The sequence below is a fragment of the Tursiops truncatus genome, chromosome 5 (assembly GCF_011762595.2).
Source record: "Tursiops truncatus isolate mTurTru1 chromosome 5, mTurTru1.mat.Y, whole genome shotgun sequence".
NCBI lineage: Eukaryota > Metazoa > Chordata > Mammalia > Artiodactyla > Delphinidae > Tursiops > Tursiops truncatus.
The window spans coordinates 105462311-105488344 of NC_047038.1; the positions used below are offsets into that span (position 1 = coordinate 105462311).

Below are 26034 nucleotides of genomic sequence, written 5' to 3' on the forward strand. Positions count from 1 at the left end.
GTGGTTGAGAGTCCGCCTGCCGATGCAGGGAACACGGGTTCGTGCCCAGGTCCGGGAGGATCCCACATGCCGTGGAGCGGCTGGGCCCGTGAGCCATGGCCGCTGAGCCTGCGCGTCCGGAGCCTGTGCTCTGCAATGGGAGAGGCCACAACAGTGAGAGGCCCGCGTACCGCAAAACTAAACTGGACCAAATGCATCTGAAATGTATTATTCCAACATTTAAGTTTTAACATTTTAAGGTGAGAAACACAAAGATACCCCATGTGGAAGTCTATGTGGTTTCTCAGTGTGATACCTTTCCCAAAAAACTATCATTCTTAGTAGAAATTTTCCAAGTCTGGTCCTAGTTTTAAATACGAATTACTTTTCAAATGTTGGAACAGAGCCCCTTCTGCCATTTGCAAGTGGAAGTATTTTCTCTCTCTTCACCTTTAAAAGCCCTTAGGGATTGTTGTACACGTGTGTGTATGTAATCGAAAATGTAGTCACCTTTAAATTTGCTTTGCAGGGAGTATTATTAAAGGCCCATTTTAGCATGAGTCATATTAACAAGGAGTGGGCAAACCGGAATCATATTAACAAGGGGGCAGGAATCTGAGTCTTGCTCTGCGGCAATTCTGCCAGTGTGGAAGCTTTGCAGATGAGATTTTGAAGATGAGAGAATATTAAAGAGGAGATGGACATTTCGATGATCGTTCGATGACCCCTGAACTCCATATCTATGTGGAAGATGGGGCTGTACTCCAGCCCTTTTGAATGAAGAGCTGTATGGGTTTTGACTCAGAATCTTTGTTATAATACACTGTATGTTAACCCAAGCGTGTTGCAAAAGTGACCCCAATGCCAAGAACGTAAAAGAGTGGGAACCCTTAGTTGCACACAGATCTAATATTGAGGAATCATCTACATGGCCTTGACTTGCCTCCGCCTTCATATCCTCCGTCTGTTAGAGAGGGAACATCATTTTTGTTCACACAGGTGTGTAGCAGGCCAGACAGAACATCGTGTGATCTTGATCCAGAAGGCCACACTGGGATCAACAACTGTAGAAATAAATCAACATGATGGATCTCATTGTAGTTAATCATTTACCCAAATCTATAAGCTGTGGAACCTGGGGGAAATACATTTGCAAAAGTAATCGGTTTTGAATGATTCATTCAAATACTTGTTCAATAAATAGGCACTTAGGCACTGCTTAATGTGCTGAGCACAGAGATGAATGAGTCATGGTCCCACAGGTAACATATTGCCCAGGAGAGACATGTAAATACACAGAAAGTCATGACACAGAGTGACCTGTGCTCTGTTAAGACTCCGTCCCTGGTGCTGCAGAAAAACATACAGTTCACTGGCAACTTTGGGGTCAAAGGGTCAAACTTTCTGGACAAGGGGTTGTATACAACTGAATCTGTAAATGCCTAGAGTTTTAGATGTTCATTATAGGTTTATATTCTATTAAAAATAACTGGCCCCTTATCAGTAATAAAAGTTGAGAAAAAACTTATGAAGCTAACAGAAATATTTGTACATATTCTTGACCACAAATAATTTAAATTTGTCTAGCGCCTAAGACAAGTCTGGTTACATACATAGTAGGTAGTGAGTAGGTGCACAAAGAGCTGAATGGAGAGATGCTACGGTAAACACAGAAAAATGCATAAGCGAGACAGAGAAATACAATGATATGTTTACATAAGACATTCCTGTAAAAAAGCATGTCCACATTCTTTTTGTAATTTAATCACAAGAATCGACATAAGGCCGAGAAGATCAGTAAATTCCTCAGGGTCATAAGCTATTGCAGCTCTGACTCCAGGCTCCTCTGGGACTTGGTGGTTCCCTTGTCCTGCAGAATCTCCCTAAGAGAGTGATAGACACAACTGAGTCATAACCGAGAGCAATTCCCACCTCCACCACTCCGCCCTACAGGTGGAGTCACTTCTATTACATCATCATGAAGCAGACCTTGCCCTTTAATATCCAGAAGCTTCCCTAAAAAGATGCCTAAGCTTTCATGAATTCTGCATCCGAGGTTGATGTATTGTTGGTAAAAAGCAGACGTGCCCTTACTGCAAAGAGAAGGTCGATTTGAAGAGGATGATCAATAACCTGTATCCTTTTTTATAAAGTTATGAAATATTATCTCAAATTTTTTTCTGGTGATGTATTCTTTAAACGTTCCTTATCTTCATTATAGGTACAGCAGAAAACGTTCTGTTCTCCCTAACCACCTTTTTCACAACAATTTTCTGGTTTCTTTTCTCCCCTGTGCCTACATTACCATTCTAGTTAGGAAGTTAAATGCCAAAAAAGATACATTGTACTCTTTATATTCCACATATTCCACTATTAGGGCTTTAGTGGAAATGTGATGGGACATTGCAAAAGATAGGTGAATATATGGAAGGATAAGATAGGTAGGTAGGTAGGTAGATAGACAGACAGACAGACAGACAGACAGATAGATAGATAGATAGAATGTAGATAGATAGGTAGATAGATATAGATATAGATAGGCAAACAGATAGAGAGATGATAGGTAACAGGTGGATGGGACGAGTGGGTGGGGAGACAAATAGATTAGAATTGAGGGCTTCCCTGGTGGCGCAGTGGTTGAGAGTCTGCCTGCCGATGCAGGGGACACGGGTTCGTGCCCCTGTCCAGGAGGGTCCCACGTGCCGCGGAGCGGCTGGGCCGGTGAGCCATGGCCGCTGAGCCTGCGCGTCCGGAGCCTGTGCTCCGCAACGGGAGAGGCCACAACAGTGAGAGGCACGCATACCGCAAAAAAAAAAAAAAAAAAAAAAAAAAAAAAAGAATTGAAATTGTAAAGGCCCCAAATGTGAGCTAGAATAGAAAAGTATTTTGAAGGTGTACCAAATTGTCTTATTTCCAGACATGAGTAGGGGTTTTTCCCCCTGAATTTTGGCTTTTTTAATTCCTTGCTACAGCTCATCTTTTCTTAGGCTAACCTAAGTAATAATAATATTGAAAGGAGTGAAGACCTACTACAGATTTGCTCGACAAATGGCAGCAAAAGGATTTTTATAGACAGCAGGGATCCCCAACTGAATAAACCCAAATCTCCTTAAGGTCACAGGAAGGGAATGTCCCCACCCAGAGCTGACTACAAAGACTTAGCCCTCAACCCCTCACTGGCCCAAGACCATAGTGTATATGTTCCAGGGGCATAAATGGAACTAAAACATATCCCCCCTTAAGCAGAAGAGCACTGAAGGGATGGTTTCTGCCTGCCAAGTACTCGCTCTTCTCCTAAGTGACAGCCTTACTGTTCCTTCGGAGTTCCAGTCACCTGCATTCACAGTGCTAAAGGAGACCCCCACCCTGCTCCCTGCCCCGCCGACTCTTCAAACCCTAAGTGTTTAGTTTGAACCGGCAGCGCTGGCAGCAACGCCCCCATCTCTGGGGACTGCAAACCAAGGAAGGACTTGCAAGCAGGGCAGTGGAGGAGGCAGCGTGCGTGGGCCCCTGGATCTCGGAGCCACACGCCAACAACAGAGAGCATCCCCTGCGGCCACCAGCTCCCTTCCCAGACCTGGCCTTCCTCGCAGAGTCCGTGCGAGGCACGCACAGGCAAGGCTGAAGGCCTGTCATGTGCCTTCCTCTCCTCCACTCATGCTAACACGAGTCCAGAACAGCTTTTGGCTAATAACTTACTTACGAAACTGCAGTACATAAATCTTTGTTATAAAATTGGCGATATGATCATAAATGTCACCTTAACAATCATTTAAATAACAAAGGACAATTGGTTTCTCTGAGAGGAAGAAATGGTCTTGAGAGAAGAAACTTTTGAATACTACATGTACTCTTTTATTTTTCCCTATGAGATACAGAACTTTATTTCTGAATGTAACATCCTAACAACAATTGTCATTCTTCTAAGGCAGCTAAAGAAATACATGTACTCTTTATTGAGACTCAGTGTAAGATAAAAGCTACATGTGACAAATCTGCCTTTCTGTGTGGAACATTGCTAACAGAGATAGAAGGTATTAATTAAGTTCCCTTAGTACAATTTATCAAAGATACCAGGATAACATACGTATTATCTATGAACTAATGTTTTTCTTTGAGATATGCAATGAGTTCTCTCTGATGAGCTGAAGGCAGGAGAGCCCAGAGCTGTTTTTGCTCACTACGGTAGTTCCCATTATTCTTCGTTTTCCACTGTAACCATTCCCCCCTTTCCTCTTTTTTTTAGTAAGTGACCCTTGCCTTTTATTCTTGTTTGGGATTATGATATTTGGGGAATTTAACGTGGATGGATTCGATTTATTTTTGGAAATTGGGTGTAGTGTAAATAACAATGACTATTTCTGCTACATGGCTGTAGGTAGAGCAACCTACTTAACTGAGATTCATCTCGGAGCGCACACACTTTTTTTTTTTTTTAACATCTTTATTGGAGTATAACTGCTTTACAATGGTGTGTTACTTTCTGCTTTATAACAAAGTGAATCAGTTATACATATACATATATCCCTATATCTCTTCCCTCTTGCATCTCCCTCCCTCCCACCTTCCCTATCCCACCCCTCTAGGTGGTTACAAAGCACCGAGCTGATCTCCCTGTGCTATGCGGCTGCTTCCCACCAGCTATCTATTTTACGTTTGGTAGGGTATATATGTGCATGCCACTCTCTCACTTTGTCCCAGCTTACCCTTCCCCCTCCCCATATCCTCAAGTCCATTCTCTAGTAGGTCTGCATCTTTATTCCCATCTTGCCCCTACGTTCTTCATGACCATTTTTTGGTTTGTTTTTTAGATTCCATATATATATGTTAGCATACAGTACTTGTTTTCCTCTTTCTAACTTACTTCACTCTGTATGACAGACTCTAGGTCCATCCACCTCACTACAAATAACTCAATTTCCTTTCCTTTTATGGAGGAGTAACATTCCATTGTATATATGTACCACATCTTCTTTATCCATTCACCTCTTGATGGACACTTAGGTTGCTTCAATATCTTGGCTATTGTAAATAGAGCTGCAATGAACATTGTGGTACATGACTCTTTTTGAATTATGGTTTTCTCAGGGTATATGCCCAGTAGTGGGATTGCTGGGTCGTGCAGTAGTTCTATTTTTAGTTTTCTAAGGAACCTCCATACTGTTCTCCATAGTGGCTGTATCAATTTACATTCCCACCAACAGTGCAAGAGGGTTCCCTTTTCTCCACAACCTCTCCAGCATTTCTTGTTTGTAGATTTTTTGATGATGGCCATTCTGACTGGTGTGCGGTGATACCTCATTGAAGTTTTGATTTGTATTTCTCGAATAATTAGTGATCTTGAGCATTCTTTCATGTGTTTGTTGGCAATCTGTACATCTTCTTTGGAGAAATGTCTATTTAGGTCTTCTGTCCATTTTTGGATTGGGTTGTTTGTTTTTTTGATATTGAGCTGCATGAGCTGCTTGTAAATTTTGGAGATTAATCCTTCATCAGTTGCTTCATTTGCAAATATTTTCTCCCATTCTGAGGGTTTTTTTTTTTTTTTTTGTCTTGTTTATGGTTTCCTTTGCTGCGCCGAAGCTTTTAAGTTGCATTAGGTTCCATTTATTTATTTTTGTTTTCATTTCTCCAGGAGATGGGTCAAAAAGGATCTTGCTGTGATTTATGTCATAGAGTGTTCTACCTATGTTTTCCTCTAAGAGTTTGAAAGTGTCTGGCCTAACATTTCGGTCTTTAATCCATTTTGAGTTTATTTTTGTGTATGGTGTTAGGAAGTGTTCTAATTTCATTCTTTTACATGTAGCTGTCCAGTTTTCCAACATCGCTTATTGAATACGCTGTCTTTTCTCCATTGTATATTCTTGCTTCCTTTATGAAAGATAAGATGATCATATGTGCGTGGGTTTATCTCTGGGCCTTCTATCCTGTTCCATTGATCTATATTTTGGTTTTTGTGCCAGTACCATACTGTCTTGATTACTGTAGCTTTGTAGTATAGTCTGAAGTCCAAGAGCCTGATTCCTCCACCTCCGTTTTTCGTTCTCAAGATTTCTTTGGCTATTCAGGGTCTTTTGTGTTTCCATACAAATTGTGAAATTTTTTGTTCTAGTTCTGTGAAAAATGCCAGTGGGAATTTGATAGGGATTGCATTGAATCTGTAGATTGCTTTGGGTAGTATAGTCATTTTCACAATGTTGATTCTTCCAATCCAAGAACATGGTATGTCTCTCCATCTATTTGTATCATCTTTAATTTCTTTCATCAGTGTCTTATAGTTTTCTGCATACAGGTCTTTTGTCTCCTTAGGTAGGTTTATTCCTAGGTATTTTATACTTTTGTTGCAGTGGTAAATGGGAGTGTTTCCTTAAATTCTCTTTCAGATTTCTTATCATTAGTATATAAGAATGCAAGAGATTTCTGTGCATTAATTTTGTATCCTGCTACTTTACCAAATTCATTGTTTAGCGCTAGTAGTTTTCTGGTAGCATCTTTAGGATTCTCTATGTATAGTATCATGTCATCTGCAAACAGTGACAGCTTTACTTCTCCTTTTCAAATTTGGATTTCTTTTTCTTCTCTGATTGATGTGGCTAAAACTTCCAAAACTATGTTGAATAATAGTGGTGAGAGTGGGCAAACTTGTCTTGCTCCAGATCCTAGTGGAAATGGTTTCAGTTTTTCACCATTGAGGACGATATTGGTAGTGGGTTTGTCATATGTGGCCTTTATTATGTTGAGGAAAGTTTCCTCTATGCCTACTTTCTGGAGGGTTTTTCAATCATAAATCGGTTTTGAATTTTGTCAAAAGCTTTCTCTGCATCTATTGAGATGATCATATGGCTTTTCTCCTGAAATTTGTTAATATTGTGTAGCACATTGATATTGAAGAATGCTTGCATTCCTGAGATAAACCCCACTTGATCATAATGTATGATCCTTTTAGTGTGCTGTTGGATTCTGTTTGCTAGTGTTTTGTTGAGGATTTTTGTAACTATTTTCATCAGTGATGTTGGCCTGTAGTTTTCTTTCTTTGTGACATCTTTGTCTGCTTTCGGTATCAGAGTGATAGTGGCCTCGTAGAATGAGTTTGGGAGTGTTCCTCCCTCTGCTATATTTTGGAAGAGTTTGATAAGGATAGGTGTTAGCTCTTCTCTAAGCGTTTGATAGAATTCGCCTGTGAAGCCATCTAGTCTGGGCTTTTGTTTGTTGGAAGATTTTTAATTTCAATTTCAGTGCTTGTGATTGGTCTGTTCATATTTTCTATTTCTTCCTGGTTCAGTCTCAGAAGGTTGTGCATTTCTAAGAATTTGTCTATTTCTTCCAGGTTATCCATTTTATTGGCATAGAGTTGCTTGTAGTAATCTCTCATGATCCTTTGTATTTCTGCAGTGTCAGTTGTTACTTCTCCTTTTTCATTTCTAATTCTATTGATTTGACTCATCTCCCTTTTTTTCTTGATAAGTGTGGCTAATTGTTTATCAATTTTGTTTATCTTCTCAAAGAACCAGCTTTTAGTTTTATCAATCTTTGCTATCGTTTCCTTCATTTCTTTTTCATTTATTTCTGATCTGATCTTTATGATTTCTTTCCTTCTGCTAACTTTGGGGGTTTTTTGTTCTTCTTTCTCTAATTGCTTTAGGTTCAAGGTGAGGTTGTTTTTTTGAGATGTTTCGTGTTTCTTAGGTTGGCTTGTATAGCTATACACTTCCCTCTTAGAACTGCTTTTGCTGCATCCCATAGCTTTTGGGTCGTTTTGTTTTCATTGTCATTTGTTTCTAGGTATTTTTTGATTTCCTCTTTGATTTCTTCAGTGATCTCTTGGTTATTGAGTAGTGTGTTGTTTAGCCTCCATGTGTTTGTATTTCTTACAGATTTTTTCCTGTAATTGATATCTAGTCTCATACCACTGTGGTTGGAAAAGATACTTGATACAATTTCAATTTTCTTAAATTTACCAAGGCTTGACTTGTGACCCAACATATGACCTATCCTGGAGAATGTTCCATGAGCACTTGAGAAGAATGTGTATTCTGTTGTTTTTGGATGGAATGTCCTATAAATATCAATTAAGTCCATCTTATTTAATATATCATTTAAAGCTTGTGTTTCCTTTTTTATTTTCATTTTGGATGATATGTCCATTGGTGAAAGTGGGGTGTTAAAGTCCCCTACTATGATTGTGTTACTGTCGATTTCCCCTTTTATGGCTGTTAGTATTTGCCTTGTGTATTGAGGTGCTCCTATGTTGGGTGCATAAATATTTACAATTGTTATATCTTCTTCTTGGATCGATCCCTTGATCATTATGTAGTGTCCTTCTTTGTCTCTTCTAATAGTCTTTGTTTAAAGTCTATTTTGTCTGATATGAGAATTGCTATTCCAGCTTTCTTTTGCTTTCCATTTGCATGGAATATCTTTTTCCATCCCGTCACTTTCAGTCTGTATGTGTCCCTAGGTCTGTAGTGGGTCTCTTGTAGACAGCATATATAAGGGTCTTGTTTTTGTATCCATTCAGCCAGTCTGTGTCTTTTGGTGGGCGCATTTAAGCCATTTACATTTAAGGTAATTATCGATATGTATGTTCCTATTCCCATTTTCTTAATTGTTTTGGGTTTGTTATTGTGGGTCTTTTCCTTCTCTTGTGTTTCCTGCCTAGAGAAGTTCCTTTAGCATTTGTTGTAAAGCTAGTTTGGTGGTGCTGAATTCTCTTAGCTTTTGCTTGTCTGTAAATCGTTTAATTTCCATCAAATCTGAATGAGATCCTTGATGGTTAGAGTAATCTTGGTTGTAGGTTTTTCTCCTTCATCACTTTAAGTATGCTCTGCCACTCCCTTCTGGCTTGCAGAGTTTCTGCTGAAAAATCAGCTGTTAACCTTATGGGGGTTCCCTTATGTGTTATTGTTGTGTTTCCCTTTCTGTTTTTAATATTTCTTCTTTGTATTTAATTTTTGATAGTTTGATTAATATGTATCTTGGTGTGTTTCTCCTTGGATTTATCCTGTATGGGACTCTCTGTGCTTCCTGGACTTGATTAACTATTTCCTTTCCCATGTTAGGGAAGTTTTCAACTATAATCTCTTCAAATGTTTTCTCAGTCCCTTTGTTTTTCTCTTCTCCTCTGGGACCCCTATAAATCGAATGTTCCCTTGTTTAATGTTGTCCCAGAGTTCTCTGAGCCTGTCCTCAGTTCTTTTCATTCTTTTTTCTTTATTCTGCTCTGCAGTAGTTATTTCCACTATTTTATCTTCCAGGTCACTTATTCATTCTTCTGCCTCAGTTATTTTGCTATTGATCTCTTCTAGAGAATTTTTAATTTCATTTATTGTGTTGTTCATCTCTATTTGTTTGCTCTTTGGTTCTTCTAGGTCGTTGTTAAATGTTTCTTGTATTTCCAAGATTTTGGATCATCTTTACTATTCTATTTCCAAGATTTTGGATCATCTTTACTATAATTATTCTGAATTCTTTTTCAGGTAGACTGCCTATTTCCTCTTCATTTGTTAGGTCTGGTGGGGTTTTGCCTTGCTCCTTCATCTGCTGTGTCGTTCTCTGTCTTCTCATTTTGCTGAACTTACTGTGTTTGGGGTCTCCTTTTCACAGGCTGCAGGTTCGTATTTTCCATTGTTTTTGGTGTCTGTCCCCAGTGGCTAAGGTTGGTTCAGTGGGTTGTGTAGGCTTCCTGATGGAGGGGACTAGTGCCTGTGTTCTGGTGGATGAGGCTGGATCTTGTCTTTCTGGTGTTCAGGTCCACATCTGGTGGTGCATTTTGTGGTGTCTGTGGCCTTATTATGATTTTAGGCAGCCTATGTGCTAATGGATGGGGTTGTGTTCCTATCTTCTAGTAGTTTGGCAAAGGGTGTCCAGTACTGGAGCTTGCTGGTCATTGAGTGGAGCTGGGTCTTGGCATTGAGATGGAGATCTCTGGGAGATTTTTGCCGTTTGATATTACATGGAGCTGGGAGGTCTCTTGTGGACCAGTGTCCTGAACTTGGCTCTGCCACCTGAGAGGCACAGCCCTGATGCCTGGCTGGAGCACCAAGAGCCTGTCATCCATATGGCTCAGAATAAAAGTGAGAAAAAAAGAAAAAAGAAGATAAAAAAAATAAAGTTATTAAAATAAAAAATATTATTAAGAAAAAAATTTTTAAGCAATAAAAAAAAGAAAGAAAAAACGGACAGGCAGAACCCTAGGACAAATGGTAAAAGCAAAGCTATACAGACAAAATCACACACAGAAGCATACACATACTCACTCACAGAAAGAGATAAAGGGGAAAAAATATATTTATCGTTGCTCCCAAAGTCCACCTACACAATTTGGGATGATTCGTTGTCTATTCAGGTATTCCACAGACGCAGAGTACATCAAATTGATTGTGGAGATTTAATCCACTGCTCCTGAGGCTGCTGAGAGAGATTTCCCTTTCTCTTCTTTGTTCGCACAGCTCCTGGGGTTCAGCTTTGGATTTGGACCCGCCTCTTTGTGTAGGTTGTGTGAGAACATCTGTTCTTCGCTCAGACAGGACGGGGTTAAAGGAGCAGCTGATTCAGGGGCTGTGGCTCACTAAGGCGGGGGTGGGGGGGTGGGGGGGTGGGAGGAGGGTACGGAATGCAGGGCTAGCCTGCGGCAGCAGAGCCCAACATGATGTTGCAACAGCCTGAGGCGCGCCGTGCATCCTCCCAGGGAAGTTGTCCCTGGATCACGGGACCCTGGAAGTGGTGGGCTGCACAGGCTCCCAGGACGGGAGGTGTGGATACTGACCAGCTACACAGGCTTCTTGGTAGCTTAGCGTCCCATGCCCGTCTCTGGGGTCCGCGCTGATAGCCACGGCTCGCGCCCGCCTCTGGAGCTCCTTTAAGCAGTGCTCTTAATCCCCTCTCCTCGCGCACCAGGAAACAAAGAGGCAAGAAAAAGTCTCTTGCCTCTTCTGCAGCTCCAGAGTTTTTCCCGGACTCCCTCCTGGCTAGCTGTGGCGGACTAGCCCCCTTCAGGCTGTGTTCACACAGCCAAACCCAGTTCTCTCCCAGTAATCCGACCTCCGAAGCCCGAGCCTCAGCTCCCAGCCCCCACCCGTCCCAGTGGGTGAGCAGACAAGCCTCTCGGGCTGGTGAGTGCTGGTCGGCACCAATCCTCTGTGCGGGAATCTCTCCACTTTGCCCTCTGCACCCCCGTTGCTGCGCTGTCCTCCGTGGCTCTGAAGCTTCCCCTCCACCACCCGCAGTCTCCACCCACGAAGGAGCTTCCTAGTGTGTGGACACCTTTCCTCCTTCACAGCTCCCTCCCACTGGTGCAGGTCCCTCCCTATTCTTTGTCTCTGTTTTTTCTTTTGCCCTACCCAGCTACATGGGGAGTTTCTTGCCTTTTGGGAGGTCTGAGGTCTTCTGCCAGCATTCAGTAGGTGTTCTGTAAGAGTTGTTCCACATGTATATCTATTTCTGATGTATGTGTGGGGAGAAGGTGATCTCCACATCTTACTCTTCCGCCATCTTGAAGCTCCTCCACACACACTTTTTATATGGACAAATCCTGGACTGGTTATCTGGTGGCCTGGCAACCCGTGGTGATAGGAATCTTCCAAGGCATTAATTATTCACTAGGTCTGGAATAGCATGGTACACCTACCCCAGAAGCAATGTATTGCATGTTGAAATATTTTCTAATCCTTAATCCTACATTTAATATTGACATTCTTTTCTAATTTTTTATTATTACTATTATTTTTTGCGATACGTGGGCCTCTCACTGCTGTGGCCTCTCCCGTTGCGGAGCAACAGGCTCCGGACGCGCATGCTCAGTGGCCATGGCTCACGGGCCCAGCCGCTCCGCGGCATGTGGGATCTTCCCGGACCAGGGCACGAACCCGTGCCCCCTGCATCAGCAGGAGGACTCTCAACCACTGCGCCACCAGGGAAGCCCTTCTTTTCTAATTTTAGAGATGACCCCAAGAATTTAGAGAACTGAATAACAACTGGCACTTTGTCTTGTGTAAAGAATTTAAAGAGAAGCTGAGCAATGGAATAAACAAATAAAGCGTGCTTTGCATCCTTCCGATTACAATCGTTTTCTAATCATCGCATCTGACACATTTGGTACAACCCACTGTGGACATCCCACCTCTACTTTGGCTTACAGTGATCTCATCTGAGGCGTGTTTCAGAGGTTTGCAAAGTACTCCTCACGTACAACGTTGAGTTACAACAAGTACCTTCTTATCAGTTCAACATCTTCAAAGAAGTAGGCAGAGTTGTTAAATCTATGGTTTTAGAACAGAGTCTGTTGTGTTCTTTGTGCTTGTTACCACGTGGCAGCTTTGGCACCACAGAGCCCTTCTGTGCAGAGAGCACTCCTGAAGCCTCTAGCACCAGTGTGTTGCAGTCCACTCAATGGGCCAGAGCTATGCTGGGTTTCCTGGGGCTGCCCCATGCACTCAGCCCACCCAAGGGCTGCACTAAAGGGAAGAGAAGCACTCTCTTCTTCTGTGCCACTCTGTTCACACACACACACACACACACACACACACACACACAGTCAATCCATGGCCATACTCTGCTTTTATTTTCTTCACAGCATTTCCTGAAATCATATCATAGACTCATTTGTTTACTGTTTGTCTTCACCTCCATGAAGACTGGGAATTTTATCTGTTTTGTTCCCTACTATCTCTCCAGCACTTGGAGCAGTACCTGGCACATAACAGGCACTCAATAAATATTTGCTGACCAAATGAATTAATCCAGCAAGAAAGAAAAAATTAACAGAATTGGGAAGACCAGTCAAACAAATTAACCCAAGAATATGTTGAACTCCCCAAAATTAATTCATTTTAAATTACTGGTCATTTGTTAAACAGCCAACACTGTCTACATCACACCAGACATCTATTCTGCAATACGTGAAGACATTACACTTGTATGAAGTAGAAAAGAAACAAATCTATTGTCGGAAACATTGGCGACGCATTGCAGCAACTTGGATGGATCTAGAAGTTATCATACTAAGTGAAGTCAGTCAGAAACAGAAAGACAAATACCACATGATATCACTTATATGTGGAATCTAAAATATGACACAAATGAACTTATCTATGAAACAGAAACAGACTCGCAGACATAGAGAACTGACTTGTGGTTACCAGCGGGGAGGGGGAGTGGGGTCAGGTTGGATTGGAAGTTTGGGTGAGCAGATGCAAACTATTATATATAGAATGGATAAACAACAAGGTCCTACTGTATAGCACAGGGAACTATATTCAATATCCTGTGATAAACCATAATGGAAAAGAATATGAAAAAGAATGTATATATGTATAACTGAGTCACTTTGCTGTACAGCAGGAATTAACTCAACATTGTAAATCAACTATACTTCAATAAATGTTTTAAAAATATCAGCAACGCACTTAATGCTATACAAAATTCCATTGTAGTTGTAATGACAATAACTCACATTAAGATTTTTCTGGTTGGTAATATTCCTTCTTGAAACTGCTCAGTGCTTCAGTATTACAGCTGGCTCATCATCCAGATTATTAGAAGATTTAACTCTGCTTTATTTCTCTACTCAGCAAACATTTCAACAATTCAATATTTATTACGTACCAGGCATGTGCAAGGATTAAAGAGATAAATCAAGATTTTTGAACTTACAGGCTACAGACAAATAAAAGACCTCACAACTGGATAAAGCACCAACTAAAAATTAGTTTGTCTTTTGTAGCAGAGCCCTTAAATGCACCTCTGATGTATTTGCCATCTGCCTTTTATGGAGAGCTGAGTGAAGACCCTTTAGGACTCTGGGCAAGTAAACCAGCATGTGTCTTCATGGAATTCTGAATGACCCTCAGAGTTCAGAAATGTTAGATAATTACTAAACAATATCAGAAAAAAATAAAGATGCTATTTCCTTTACACAGTTTAGGCATTTAAAATCTAATCTCAGGGGCTTCCCTGGTGGCGCAGTGGTTAAGAATCCGCTTGCCAATGCGGGGACACAGGTTTGAGCCCTGGCCCGGGAAGATCCCGCATGCCGCGGAGCAACTAAGCCCATGCGCCACAACTACTGAGCCTGTGCTCTAGAGCCCGTGAGCCACAACTACTGAGCTCACGCAACACGACTACTGAAGCCCACGAGCCTAGAGCCTGTGCTCCACAAAAAGAAGCCACTGCAATGAGAAGCCCATGCACCACAGTAAAGAGTAGCCCCTGCTTGCCACAACTAGAGAAAGCCCGTGCACAGCAATGAAGACCCAACGCAGCCAAAAAATAAATTAATTTTAAATAAATAAATTAATTAAATCTAGTCTCAGTTTTGTGAAGTAATATGTATATACTACTCAGTTACCAGTGGTTATCTCAAGGTAAAGGGATAAGAGCTGATTCTTAATTTATTTTATATGCTTTTGTTTCTTGTCCAAATTTTCTACAGTTTAACATTTGCAATGAGAAAAATAGATTATTTTTAAAATATTATTTTAAATCTATCAATTAACTATGAAGCTTTTCTATTGCTGTTTAAATTATTGAAATTAAATCTACAGGTCAAGTCCACGTTAAATTTGTCTGGTTCTCATGACAATTAACATTGTGCTTAATGTGGGAAGGAAATAGAGGACTAAAGCAAAAAGTCCATTTTGTGTTTGGTTTCTGTGGCATCTCAAGTCTCCTTCTCCTGAACCTGTCTATTTTTTTCTTAGGCTGGGTACTCCATTACACTCTCCCAGGAGTTTGTGTGAGATAGAAGAACCCACTGTTTGGGTTTCCCAAGGACTAAAGCCTGTCCTGCACTTAATGAACTTATTTCTTTGGGATAACTTTCTGCAAACGACAGAAAATATACCCTAGATCCCTGCTAGTACTCATAACACAAAAACATTCATTTACAAACCATAATATATAAGACGACTTCCTTCTTGGAAAATAATAATAATAGCTAACACCTACCACAGGCACCTGTCACCCTGTGCGAGTACCCCATGGTACCCATTCTCATAGGGTTGGTCCTCATCCAGGGGCACATGCCAGTGCTTTACTGATATTACTGCACCTTGACATCTACATCAGACCCTACGATGTATTTATTATTATCCCTATCTTAAGGACAGGAAAATATTTGGGATCAGATTGAGTTGCCCAAAGATACATGCATACTAACCCAGGTCCTTCTGATTCCAGACCCCAACTAACCACACAGACCCAGTTCTGGCTGAGGACTGAGCAAGGTCACTTCCTTTCACATGTGGTTCCCAGCTTAAGGAGTGAGTTGGATGAAGTCCATAAATAGCTCCTCACTTTTAAATTTAATGTATTCACTTAATGTCTTATTATCTAGATTCTAAAAATTAACATATGGAAGTAGTATCTATCTTTTAAATTATTGTGTATCAAATATTTCTGAGTCATTGTGAAGAACCTCTAGGTCTATACTTGCTTAAAAATCTATTTAGCTCATACGTACATTCATAATGTTTCAAAAGAGAAAAAATCAGAAACAAGACTTTTCAAAGAAGGAAAAAGCAACATGATGCAAGGGAAGCCGACTAGAAGATGGGGCTGAAAGCAGAGTAACCAGACACTAATTAGAACTTCACACATAGTTAAAGGCTGAAGATCTGAGTCAGGGATATAGGGGGATTCTTTCAAATCCTTCAAAACTGAGTATATATTTCATTAGTTTCATTTTCATAGAAATACATAATTTACTGCATCTTGGGTTATATACCCTCTCTCAAGTAATTATGGCTGGAGAAACTTATCAAATAGCGAGAAAGACAGATCCAGTTCATATGAAAATATACCTTCTAGGGTTTTTTGTATCCTGTGAAGCTTAATGAGGACACACAGCACTTTTTTTCTAAGAACAGCAATAACATTTTGCCTTGCTGCTCTTGAGAGCAGTCAGGCACAGAAGGGACAGGTGCGGGGATGGAGAACGACCTCTACAGACGTGCGTGAGTCTCCTGGCAGAAAGTTGACGGACACAGTCATTTGAAATCTTCTGCTCATTTCTGCTGTTTCCTAATGAACTAAGTCAATTGGTACAGATAATTCAGATATCAATAATGCAGTGAGATCATGATTATCTCATAGGATAAAGAAAAGCCCAGAACTATGTTTTTCCAATCTGGTAGCAGCTTTTGAACAGTTTTAGTTGTTTCAGTAAGCAAGTCCTCATTCATATAGTTTACATATAATTGGGTCAGAATGGACTTAGTTATAACTAGTGATAGAAAGACCACCACCAGACCAAGACTGACCCTTAATGAAGGATCCTAGGACTTTATTGCAGCTCTCAAATTTACCCAAAACCCTTCCTGCTGCGTCTCATCAGCGGGCCACTCCAAGTAGGTCTTGGTGTTCATGATCTTCCGCAGCTTACAAAAACGCTGGGGGATGGCCTTTTTCTCAATGGGCTCCAGCAGAATGAGAATGGCAGCATCGTCGTTCTCATCAAAGAGACGAAAATGGGAGAAGTCCAGCTCGTACTTGCACCACTCACTCTTCACAAAGTTCTCAGAAAGCACAAAGATGGTTTTGTGGCTCTTTTCAATGGAGTCAATGATATTGTCGATAATCCACTTGCCAGGAATGAAGTCCCGCTTGTGAAGACACAACTTAAAGGGAGGTCTGAAGTGCTCCAGCTCCTGGACCATGAGGTTCTCCACCCAGTAGGAATCCCGTTCACTGTAGGACACAAAGGCGTCATAGCAGATGTCCCTGCGGGGAGCCTTCTTGGGCTTCCTCTTGGCCTGGAGCCAGGCCCACATCATCTTCATGTACCACAGTCCGTGGAAACGGTGGCACAGAACTCCCACGAGCAGGAACGACAGGAAAAGGGCACAGCACACGGCAGACACCACAGCTGCCCTGTGGCATTCAGAAGGCGAGAGCCGGGTGTCCCGAACCCGCTGGCCCCGCACGGAGGATGGAGAGTCACACAGGTATTCTTCTGGCCAGTCGATCAGGACGTGGGCCAGGGCCTGCTGCCCCTGTGTGAAAGACAGGAAGTCACAGGAGCAAACGAAACTGTTGCCACCAGCTTCCAAAGTCTTCAGTTTTTGAAAAGAATCAAGTTGCTCCTTAGAGAAAGTAGTTATTATATTTCTGCTGATTCTCATAACTAATAACACAGGTAAAAAGGAGGCATCTGGTAGAGTCTTCAACTTATTTCTGGAAATATAAAGTTCTTTGAGTTTTGGCAAAATCAAAGAAAATGAATCGAGATTGTTATTGCTAATATCTAAAATTTCCAGTGTCTGGGGAATGCAACGGGTTAAACTTTGTATTCTTGTGCTGGATAAGTTCAAATATTTCATTTTTCCTGGCCACTGACAAGTTTCAGGCATTGAATGAAAATTATTCTTACTGATATCAAGGTTAGTCAGGTTTTTCAGAGTAAGCAAAATTTCTCCAGTTTTTTCTAATGATTTCAAACGATTCTGCCTTAAAACTAAGGTTTTTAGGAAGGGCCAGGCATGCTCACAGGCTGAGTTTTTCAAGGTTTCTTCAGACATTAAGTTTTCACTGAGATCCAAATATTCTAATGATTTTAAATGTTGTGAAAGTAAACAGGGAACCAGAAAAACCTTACTGTTTTCTATTGTGATTCTTTTAACTTTTCCTGTGAGTGAATATATATTACTCAGATCATGAAATAAGAAAAACTGTGGGACATGCAACTTCCGTATTGTTAATGTCTCCACGTCACGTAGGCGTTTCATTGTCTCCAGAGTCAATGTCCTAAAATCACCAACTCCATCATGGGTACAGTCATCAAACTCTACTTCTAAGCCTCCAGAAGCATAATTAAACAGTTTCACAACTTCAGTAAGACTTTCGTCAGTGATTTGCACATTTCTAAATGTAAACTTTTTAATCGATGTATTCGTTTCACTGATGGATACTTTTGAAAAATGAAAAGTGTTCAAATTAGTATCTCTCAGTTCTAAATGTTCTAAGGAACTTAAAATATCTACAAAAATCTCCAACAGTAAAACAGGCTGCTTCAGATGAAGAATCAGATGGCTGACGTTCCGGATCGACTTTAAACTCTTCGGCGCATATGTCTGCAGATTTGGAGCATTAATCTCAAGTTTCTCAAGAAGAGTTAGCCCAGCGAAATCCTTTTCCTGAATCTCAGTGAAGCTGTTACTATTTCCTACTTTCAGGATTCGCAGATTTGGGAGATGAGAAAAAAGAGATCTTTCCCCGAGTGTTTTGTATAAATTTCCCAGTAAGTTTAAGAATTTCAAGGCAGAAAGGGATCTGAACCAGGAGGATGAGAAGTAAGATAAACGATTATAGGATAAGTCCAAATATTCAAGACTCCTCAGCGAAAAAAAAGAATCTTCCTCCACCGTGTGAATTTCATTGGCCCCCAGCCTCAGAGTCCTGAGGTTCACACACCTCCGCAGGTCGCTGTTGCTGACATAGGTGATCTCATTGCTGGACAGGTCAAGGCTTTTCACAGCTGCCGTGAGCCCTGAGGGGATGGAGTTTAAAGATCTGGAGCGGCCATCGCAGACACCAGTGGGGTCACAAGACAGAGAAGAAGCCTGATCAGAGGCTCCCTCCTTGGGGAGGCTGATTACAGACCCCAAGACCCACACTGTCCACAAAGCAGGTGGCATTGTCCAGTGATCTCACCTACAAAGAAAAGAGGTTCAAATGAGTGATTGTGTTTGACACCATAGCTTAATTCCAGTTCTTGAGAAACGTTTTGTAAGATGTAGCACGTGCGTACACACACACACACACACACACACACACACACACACACACACACACACACCAAGACATAACTGACAGGGAAATGGAATGTATGAATAAGGATAAAAAATGAATTCCCTGACACATCCAGCAACAGACCGCCACTGAACAATGACTTAAAGGCACAGTACCATCTAGGAATATGCAGCAGGACCAAACGTGGGTTGAAAGATGAAAGTAAATGAATGATGGAGGATGAAAAAGCAAGCAGTTTAAGGGCTAGGCTTAACCATATGCATTTACAACCTCGTATTTGCATACTTCAGATCTTATATTGGAGCATGCCCCTTGCCTGTCCTGATGCCCCCATGAGTTAGAGATCTCACAGTGCCAAACCACAGCTCTCCTTGAACAACTTTCACTGAATACAGCTCCAGGAGGAGCATGCTCTTTAACCGAAAGAGAAAGGTCCCATGCTTGTCAACCTGTCTTGCACTTGGCACTAGCAGGTGGAAGGGGTGCTGAGAACCCCAGGCAGAGCAAGGTGGTTTGTTGGGCGGAGGGACAATCAGACCATCAGAACCTACTCATCTGCAGTGAACTAAGTGCAGGAAGCAGTGTTTGACTCAGCACATTTTTCAAAAGATCATTTTGGGGAAACAATCAACAGTATTACCTTTGCCAGTACTCACGTGTCCATCTAAGGGTCAGTCTGTTTCAGGGCTCTCTAATCTGATCCAATGTCTATTTGTCTATCCTTGTACTGGTAACACACTATATTAAATATATGACATATCTTCATATCCAGGAGAGCAAGGCCTTCCTCCCTGTTCTTCTTTAAGTGAGTCTTAGTCTTGGTGCTTTGCATATTCTTATAAATTACAGAATCAGCTTATCAGTTTCAAAAACAAAACCCACTGATTTTTCTAAAATAAATTTATTTATTTTATTTTTGGCTGTGTTGGGTCTTCGTTGCTGCACGTGGGCTTTCTCTAGTTGTGGTGAGCAGGGGCTACTTTTCACTGCAGTGCGCAGGCTTCTCATTGCAGTGGCTTCTCTTGTTGTGGAGCACAGGCTCTAGGTGCGCAAGCTTCAGTAGTTGTGACACTCGGGCTCAGTAATTATGGTTCACGGGCTTAGTTGCTCCGCGGCATGTGGGATCTTCCCGGACCAGGGCTTGAACCCGTGTTCCCTGCATTGGCAGGCAGATTCTTAACCACTGAGCCACCAGGGAAGCCCAAACCCATTGATTTTAGTTGGCAATGCCATGACTCTATAGATATTTTGGAATTATTGACATCACTACAATATTGAATCTTTCAATCCATGAGCATGATATATCTTTCCATTTATTTGGCTCTTCATTACCACAATAATGTCTTATGATTTTCTACACAGAGGTCTTGAGCATATTTTGTGAGGTTTATTTCTAGACATCTGATACTTTTGAAGTTTGGAAAATAGTATTACTTACTTATATGTGGCATATACCTATATATACAGAGAGAGAAATTCAATTAAGTTTTACATATCTACCATGCATTGAGCAACCTTGCAAAACTAATTCAGCAATTTCACAGTTTGTAGATTCCTTTTAATTTTCTACATACACAATCATATCATCCAGGTATAATGATGGTTTTATTTACTTTTTCCAATCCTTATACCTTTACTTCATTGTCTTGATTAATGAATGTTGAATTTTATCAAAACTTTTTTTCTTCCTTATTGAGATAAGAACATTTCCTCCTTCACTTTGTTAATAAATATCGGTGACTACAATGGATAAATGTGTTAAAGCAACCTTGCATTTTTAGAATAAACCCACATTCGTCTGGATATATTATCCTTTTTATATATTGCTGGATTTTATTTATAATATTTTGTTTAGAATTTTTGAATCTATATTCAGAAGTAAAATTGCCCTACAAATTTCTTTCTCCTAATGTCCTCATACAGTTTTTGTTGTTGTTTGTTTTTGTTAAATACATTAATTTAACAGCTACAGAATGATTCAGATTTTCTTTTTATTCTTTTGTCAGTTGTGTTTTTCAAAGAAGTTATCATTTTCTTCCAAATTTTCAAATTTACTGACATAGTTGCTTTCATCCCCTTATTGTTTTAATGTCTGCAGGACCTCTATTCTATTCCTTAGATGGTATTTGTGTCTGCTTTCTTTCTCAATTGTCTTGCCAGAGGTTTATCGTTTTTATTAGCATTTTTAAAATTTTATTTATTTTATCCATTTATTTTTGGCTGTATTGGGTCCTTGTTGCTACGCGCGAGCTTTCTCTAGTTGCAGCGAGCAGGGGCTACTCTTCATTGAGGTGCACGGGCTTCTCATTGCAGTGGCTTCTCTTGTTGTGGAGCATGGGCTCTAGGCATGCGAGCTTCAGTAGTTGTGGCGAACGGCCTTCAGTAGTTGCGGCACACGGGCTTCAGCAGTTGCAGCGCACAGGCTTAGTTGCTCCATGGCATGTGGGAGGTTATCTTCCTGGACCAGGGATCAAACCTGTGTCCCCTGCATTCAGCCAGATTCTCAACCACTGCACCACCGGGGAAGTCCTATCAGCATTTTTGAATAACCAACTTCTCACTCTATAAAGCCTCTATTTATTTTCTATTTCATTAATTTCTACTCATATTACTATTTACTTCCTTCTGCTTTCTCTAGATTTATTTTACGGTTCTCATTCTAATTTCCTGAGATAGATGCTTCCTCATTAATTTTCAGCCATTCTTCATTTCTAATATATCCATTTCAGGTCATGCATTTTCATCTAAACACTAGTTTAGCTGTATTGTCCATGTCTCTTTCTCTTCTGTTCTTTCCATACTTTTTGTCTCTTCAAGTTTCATTCTATGTATTTTCTTCTGATCTATTTTCTAGTTTATTTTCCTTTCTTCAGCTATGTTTAATTTACTGTTAAATCCATCCACTGCTTTTAAATTTTTTGATTATTACAGTTTTCATCTATATCATTTCTATTTGGTTCCTTTCCACTTCTGCTATGTCATTTTTATAGTTTTAAATTCTCTGACAGATTTTTCAGTTTTGTCTTTCATTGCGTTGAACACAGTAAGCACAGTCTGACAGCTGCAGAGCACTTTTGACAGCCTTAGAAAGCAGGGAGTTAAATGTTAAGGTCTGGGGCAGTCACAGATGGGATAGGTAAGGCCGAACTAGAGGAAAACAAGTCCTCACAGGTTGCATCACAGCTTTGACTTATCTGGATGGCTCGGGCAGCCTTGATCTCTGAATACGGACTAAGATTATTTCTGGAACGCTAGTGCTCATGGGTACCTACAGAAGCAAAGGAAAATTTTCTCCAGAAGAAGAAAACATCATCCTAGCCCTTAGATTTCTTTCTGGAAACAATTTTTCAAATAGAATGTCCAGTAAAAAATGAAAAACAACTGGGCACTAACGAAAGCAAGGTGATAAGCATGAGAAAAGCAGAAACAGAAGACAACAGAAACTAACCCATAGAGGCCGCAGATCTAGCGTTGTCCCCACCTCTAAAACTGACAGGGTTAAGATGAAATGGCTATTACTATTTGGCACTATGTCTATCCCATTGTCTTTCTGCTTAAACGGTTGTTGAAAAAAAAATCCTCTTAGTATAATTGTACTGGAGGACCAAAATTTACCTGATTTTTTCCACTTCGTAACATATTGCACAAATCTTAAGAAATCTATACCAATTTTTGGCTAAGATTTAAGGTCAAATATGTTCATTTTTTATTTTTCCTGGCTTTTTCTCTTTAAAACGTAAAATTTATAAGAGCAGAGATCTTGGGCTATTTCATATACATATTATATGATACCTATTACACGGTAGGTTTTCAACAAATAATAATTATTGATGATGCTAAAACTACAGTTAACAGCTTGACACTTTAGGTCAGAATTACTTGTCTCTCCTCCCATTTCCCCAATACACTACAGGAGGGGGCAGAGAAGTCCTCAGTGTAAGACACTGAGAAAGGGAAGGGCGATGGCTCAAGTTAGATGGAGTGGAGTCAGATCTAATAAAGGCTGTGGATCTGCACAAAGTACAAAAATCACCTGCTTAAAGAATTCAGAAAGTTGCCAGAGTGGTGAGGAATTATTAGTCCAAGACTCGGGATAGGATGGAAGTCTGAGGAGTAAGCCTGGTGTTAGAGGCGACTTAGCTGAGAGGAAGTTGAAGCCCTGTGGCCCAGAGTGAAACCAGGAACAGACGCCCACTTTAGGGCGAGGGCTGAGATGCCTGGGTGAAGCCAGACTAGAGAAGGACTCATGGCCCAGCGCATGGTAGAGAAGTGACAGTGGGCTCTCCATAAAGCCAAGCACAGAGAAAAGGCTACGCCATATGTGAACAGGGGCCTCAAAAATCTCTGCCCTCTGACCCAGGGTCTCCACCTGGCTAGAAGCTAGCCTCCTAGAAATCTCCCGTAAGAAATCAAAACCCAGGCCTGCCACATATGCTCGTGTGGATCCAAATATTGAAAGATATAATAACTAAGAATTTTTCAGAACTGAAGAAAAACATAAATTTACAAATTATAAATGCATATTGAATCCCAAAGAATAGAAATTCCTCATCTAGCCCCCAAACAATGGAATAACAGCCTCAAAGGGCTGAGAAAACATACCTGTTAGTCTAGACATCTCTACCCAGTTAAATAATCATCCAAGAGTAAAGATAAGACATTTTCAGACATTTGTAGACCTTCATTGAAAGAAGTACCCCAAAACATATGTTCTTCAACACATGGAAAATCAACCAGGTAAGAGTAGGCAACAAGAAGCAACAAGTGGATTTTTTTAGTGTAACGATAGATAAGAAAGACAGCACTCAGAAACTCAGACATGGGTTTCCTGCATGAGGAAAAAGTAATATAAATTTTAAATGACACTGTGGAGATAAAAAAAAATTTTTTTTTGACAAGCAAACCTATTTGGGAGGAGTAAGTACAACTTAGATTTACTAAAATATCTTTATGAGGTCACACCCAAGGTGCCACATACAATAAATTATGCTCAATCACTGAAATCAAAACAAGATATTTAACCAACCAAGCCAAATTCTTAAGTAAAGCAATGAAAAAAAATAACTGATGGCTTAGAAACTTCCAAAACATGTTGTCAACTTCAGGTCATTTTCATAAAATTGATACATTATAAAAAGTTTAAAGAAGACACAAAGGTTCTCTGCTTCGAACAGGAAGAAGAAACTTAAAATATTGGCGAATAAGTCATTTTCAAGTAATCAAGTCAGGATATTTGCCTTTTTCTTTTCTTTTCTTTTCTTTTTTTTTTGGTGTCTACTTTCAAGTCAGCCATCCTATCTCCCAGTTGCTTTTTGGTAAAGATCTGAGTTAGTAACAGTGCAGACAAGACCTTCTGCAAGATTACAAGCATCTCACCCGGCTGAATTGTTTACACCCTGAACAATTTCTCTCTCTCTCCCCGCCCTTTTTTTTTTTTTTTTTCTTTTTTCAAACAGGAAAAACACTATCCTGGCTGACATCCAAGTTCCATACACAAGTTGTCATTTATAGACGTTGACGAAGTTTTAATGGCGTGAAGCCCCCCCGGAGCAGAGACCAGGCTCGGGGTTGGGGAGCGAGAGTCCTAGGCAGATCCGAGTCCTGACCCTGTCCCATTGCTGAGCCCTGGTGGCCGAAATCCCACCTTTGGAAGTTGGGTCCCAGCGGTAAGCAGTGAGCGCAGACGCACCGCCAGCAGGACGCACCTAATGCAACCTTGAAAGCCTCTACCTGAACCTCGTCACCGCCGCTCCGAGTGAAGGGGGCAGGGGCGACCGGGGCGCCCTGAGCCGCCGGCGAGAGGGCTGCCCTTCGGGAACTGGAGCCACTGGCCACCCCGCCTCCCGGAACGCGGCCGGCCGCAGCGCGGAGCCCGCGGAAGCTCCCCGCAGCGCCCCATCGGAGGCTGGATGGCCCCGCCAAGGCCCGCGGGCACCGGGACGCCAAGGGCTGGGCGAACCTCGGCCGCACCCCCGTCCCTTTCCGTGAGGTCCCCGCTTCTCTCACCTCGGCGGGGCAGGTGTCCGCATTCCCGTGCGGGGCCTAGCAGACGGGGCTGCAGGAGCGTCGACGGCCTCGGGGCCGGGGACTCCCCCCTTCCCCGGGGCCGCGCCGCACGACTGGGGTCCCGGCTGCCGCCGACTGGGAAGCGAGGATGCCCGGCGCCCGCGTCCGCGCCTCGGCCACCCTGGGACACTGCCCGCCCGGTCCGGGAAGGGCTGCGGAACGAGGAAGCCCGCCGAGCGTATTTTCGGCCCGATGTATCCAGAGAACGCGCAGCTGCCGCCAGGCCGCGCCTTCTGCCGCCTCCGGCCCGGACCTGCCCGCGCCCCGGAAGAGTGCGCGGGGACGCTGCGTGTGGCCGGCGCCCCCTTCTCCAGGGTGCGGGGACCACCCGTTCCGCGGAGCGCGCCTGTCACCTGTGGCCTGGGGCCCGCCGCCGCTTTCCGCGGGCTCCGTCGGGTGACCGTGACCCAGGTGCTACCCCACCGCCGCCTGGTGCCCGGACCGGGTCGGAGGCGGGCGTTGGGGCCAGGGTGTGGGGAGACGCTTAAGGCCTCCGCGTGGGATTCCCCCAGCACAGAGTTAGATTTCGAAACCAACGAGAAGGCTTATTACCCAACCACTATTTTCTTGAAGCCTCGGGCACCCAAAGCCTCTTACTGCCCTGAAACACGCCGTCTCCATTCTTCTGCGTCCTTGGACGCCCAAATTCAGGCTCACGAATCATGCCTCTCATCCTCCCACCCCCACCACGACCTTTTAAACACAATTTCCCGGTCAGTATATCTCCAGGGTCCACTTCCACCCGCAAGTCTATTCTCTCCTGCATTAAAATAACTCACCAGTCACTATCCAAACCAACGCAGCAAGATTTTGCCTGAAGAGCAGATAAGGACAGCCCAGATTTTTTTAAAATTTCAATCTTGTGGCGGTCCCCTGGTGGTGCGCTGACTTTCCCTAGCACCCACCTCCCATCCCTGCTCTTACCGTGAAAAGATGTGGGCTCCCCCTTATGTCTAAGATTTTGAACATAAGTCCTTCCCTTGCGCGTTTCCATCCCTGTTTCTCAAAATGGGTAATTCCCAAAACGAACAGTCTTAGATTGGCTTTCTTCATTGCCACAGAAACTAGTGAGACATGTTTGTAAGGGAAACTAGCTACCTTTTCAAAATTAAGCTGCCTTAATATTCATAAACTATATTTTATTTTCATAATTACATTTGACCTTCCCAAATTGAGATTGGAGGCTGAAGAAGCATTCTAGTTCCTCTTTGACACAGGAGGAAATGCCATGCAAATTCTAAGTGC

General features: G+C 42.0%; 2 protein-coding genes across 4 annotated transcripts in view; one reads left to right on the plus strand and one right to left on the minus strand.

Annotated features, from left to right (window-relative positions):
• RNF175 (ring finger protein 175) overlaps positions 1 to 11591 on the plus strand; it is a 64539-nt gene extending 52948 nt beyond the window's left edge. The window contains 4 exon segments of the mRNA XM_073804675.1: positions 2013 to 2114; positions 9938 to 9944; positions 11477 to 11517; positions 11519 to 11591. Coding sequence (XP_073660776.1) covers positions 2013 to 2114; positions 9938 to 9944; positions 11477 to 11517; positions 11519 to 11591 — 223 coding nt within the window.
• A 924-nt stretch (positions 11592 to 12515) lies between these two features.
• Positions 12516 to 25411, minus strand: TLR2 (toll like receptor 2). Of its 3 annotated transcripts, none has more exons than XM_019926642.3 (2): positions 25143 to 25411; positions 12516 to 18624 (listed from the first exon to the last, which is right to left on the minus strand). In XM_019926642.3, exon 2 carries the CDS (start codon positions 18606 to 18608, stop codon positions 16251 to 16253), a length of 2358 nt encoding a protein of 785 aa, XP_019782201.1. In that variant the 5' UTR covers positions 18609 to 18624; positions 25143 to 25411; the 3' UTR covers positions 12516 to 16250. The 3 variants fall into 3 exon arrangements, with proteins under 3 accessions (XP_019782201.1, XP_019782200.1, XP_004330471.1); XM_019926641.3 differs by having other exon boundaries at positions 24730 to 25411; XM_004330423.4 differs by having other exon boundaries at positions 24368 to 25411.
• Positions 25412 to 26034: the final 623 nt, after the last annotated feature.

What these genes read in the sequence shown, in the direction of transcription:
- TLR2 (XM_019926642.3), bottom strand. Translation starts at nt 18,608, where the DNA reads ATGCCACCTGCTTTGTGGACAGTGTGGGTCTTGGGGTCTGTAATCAGC.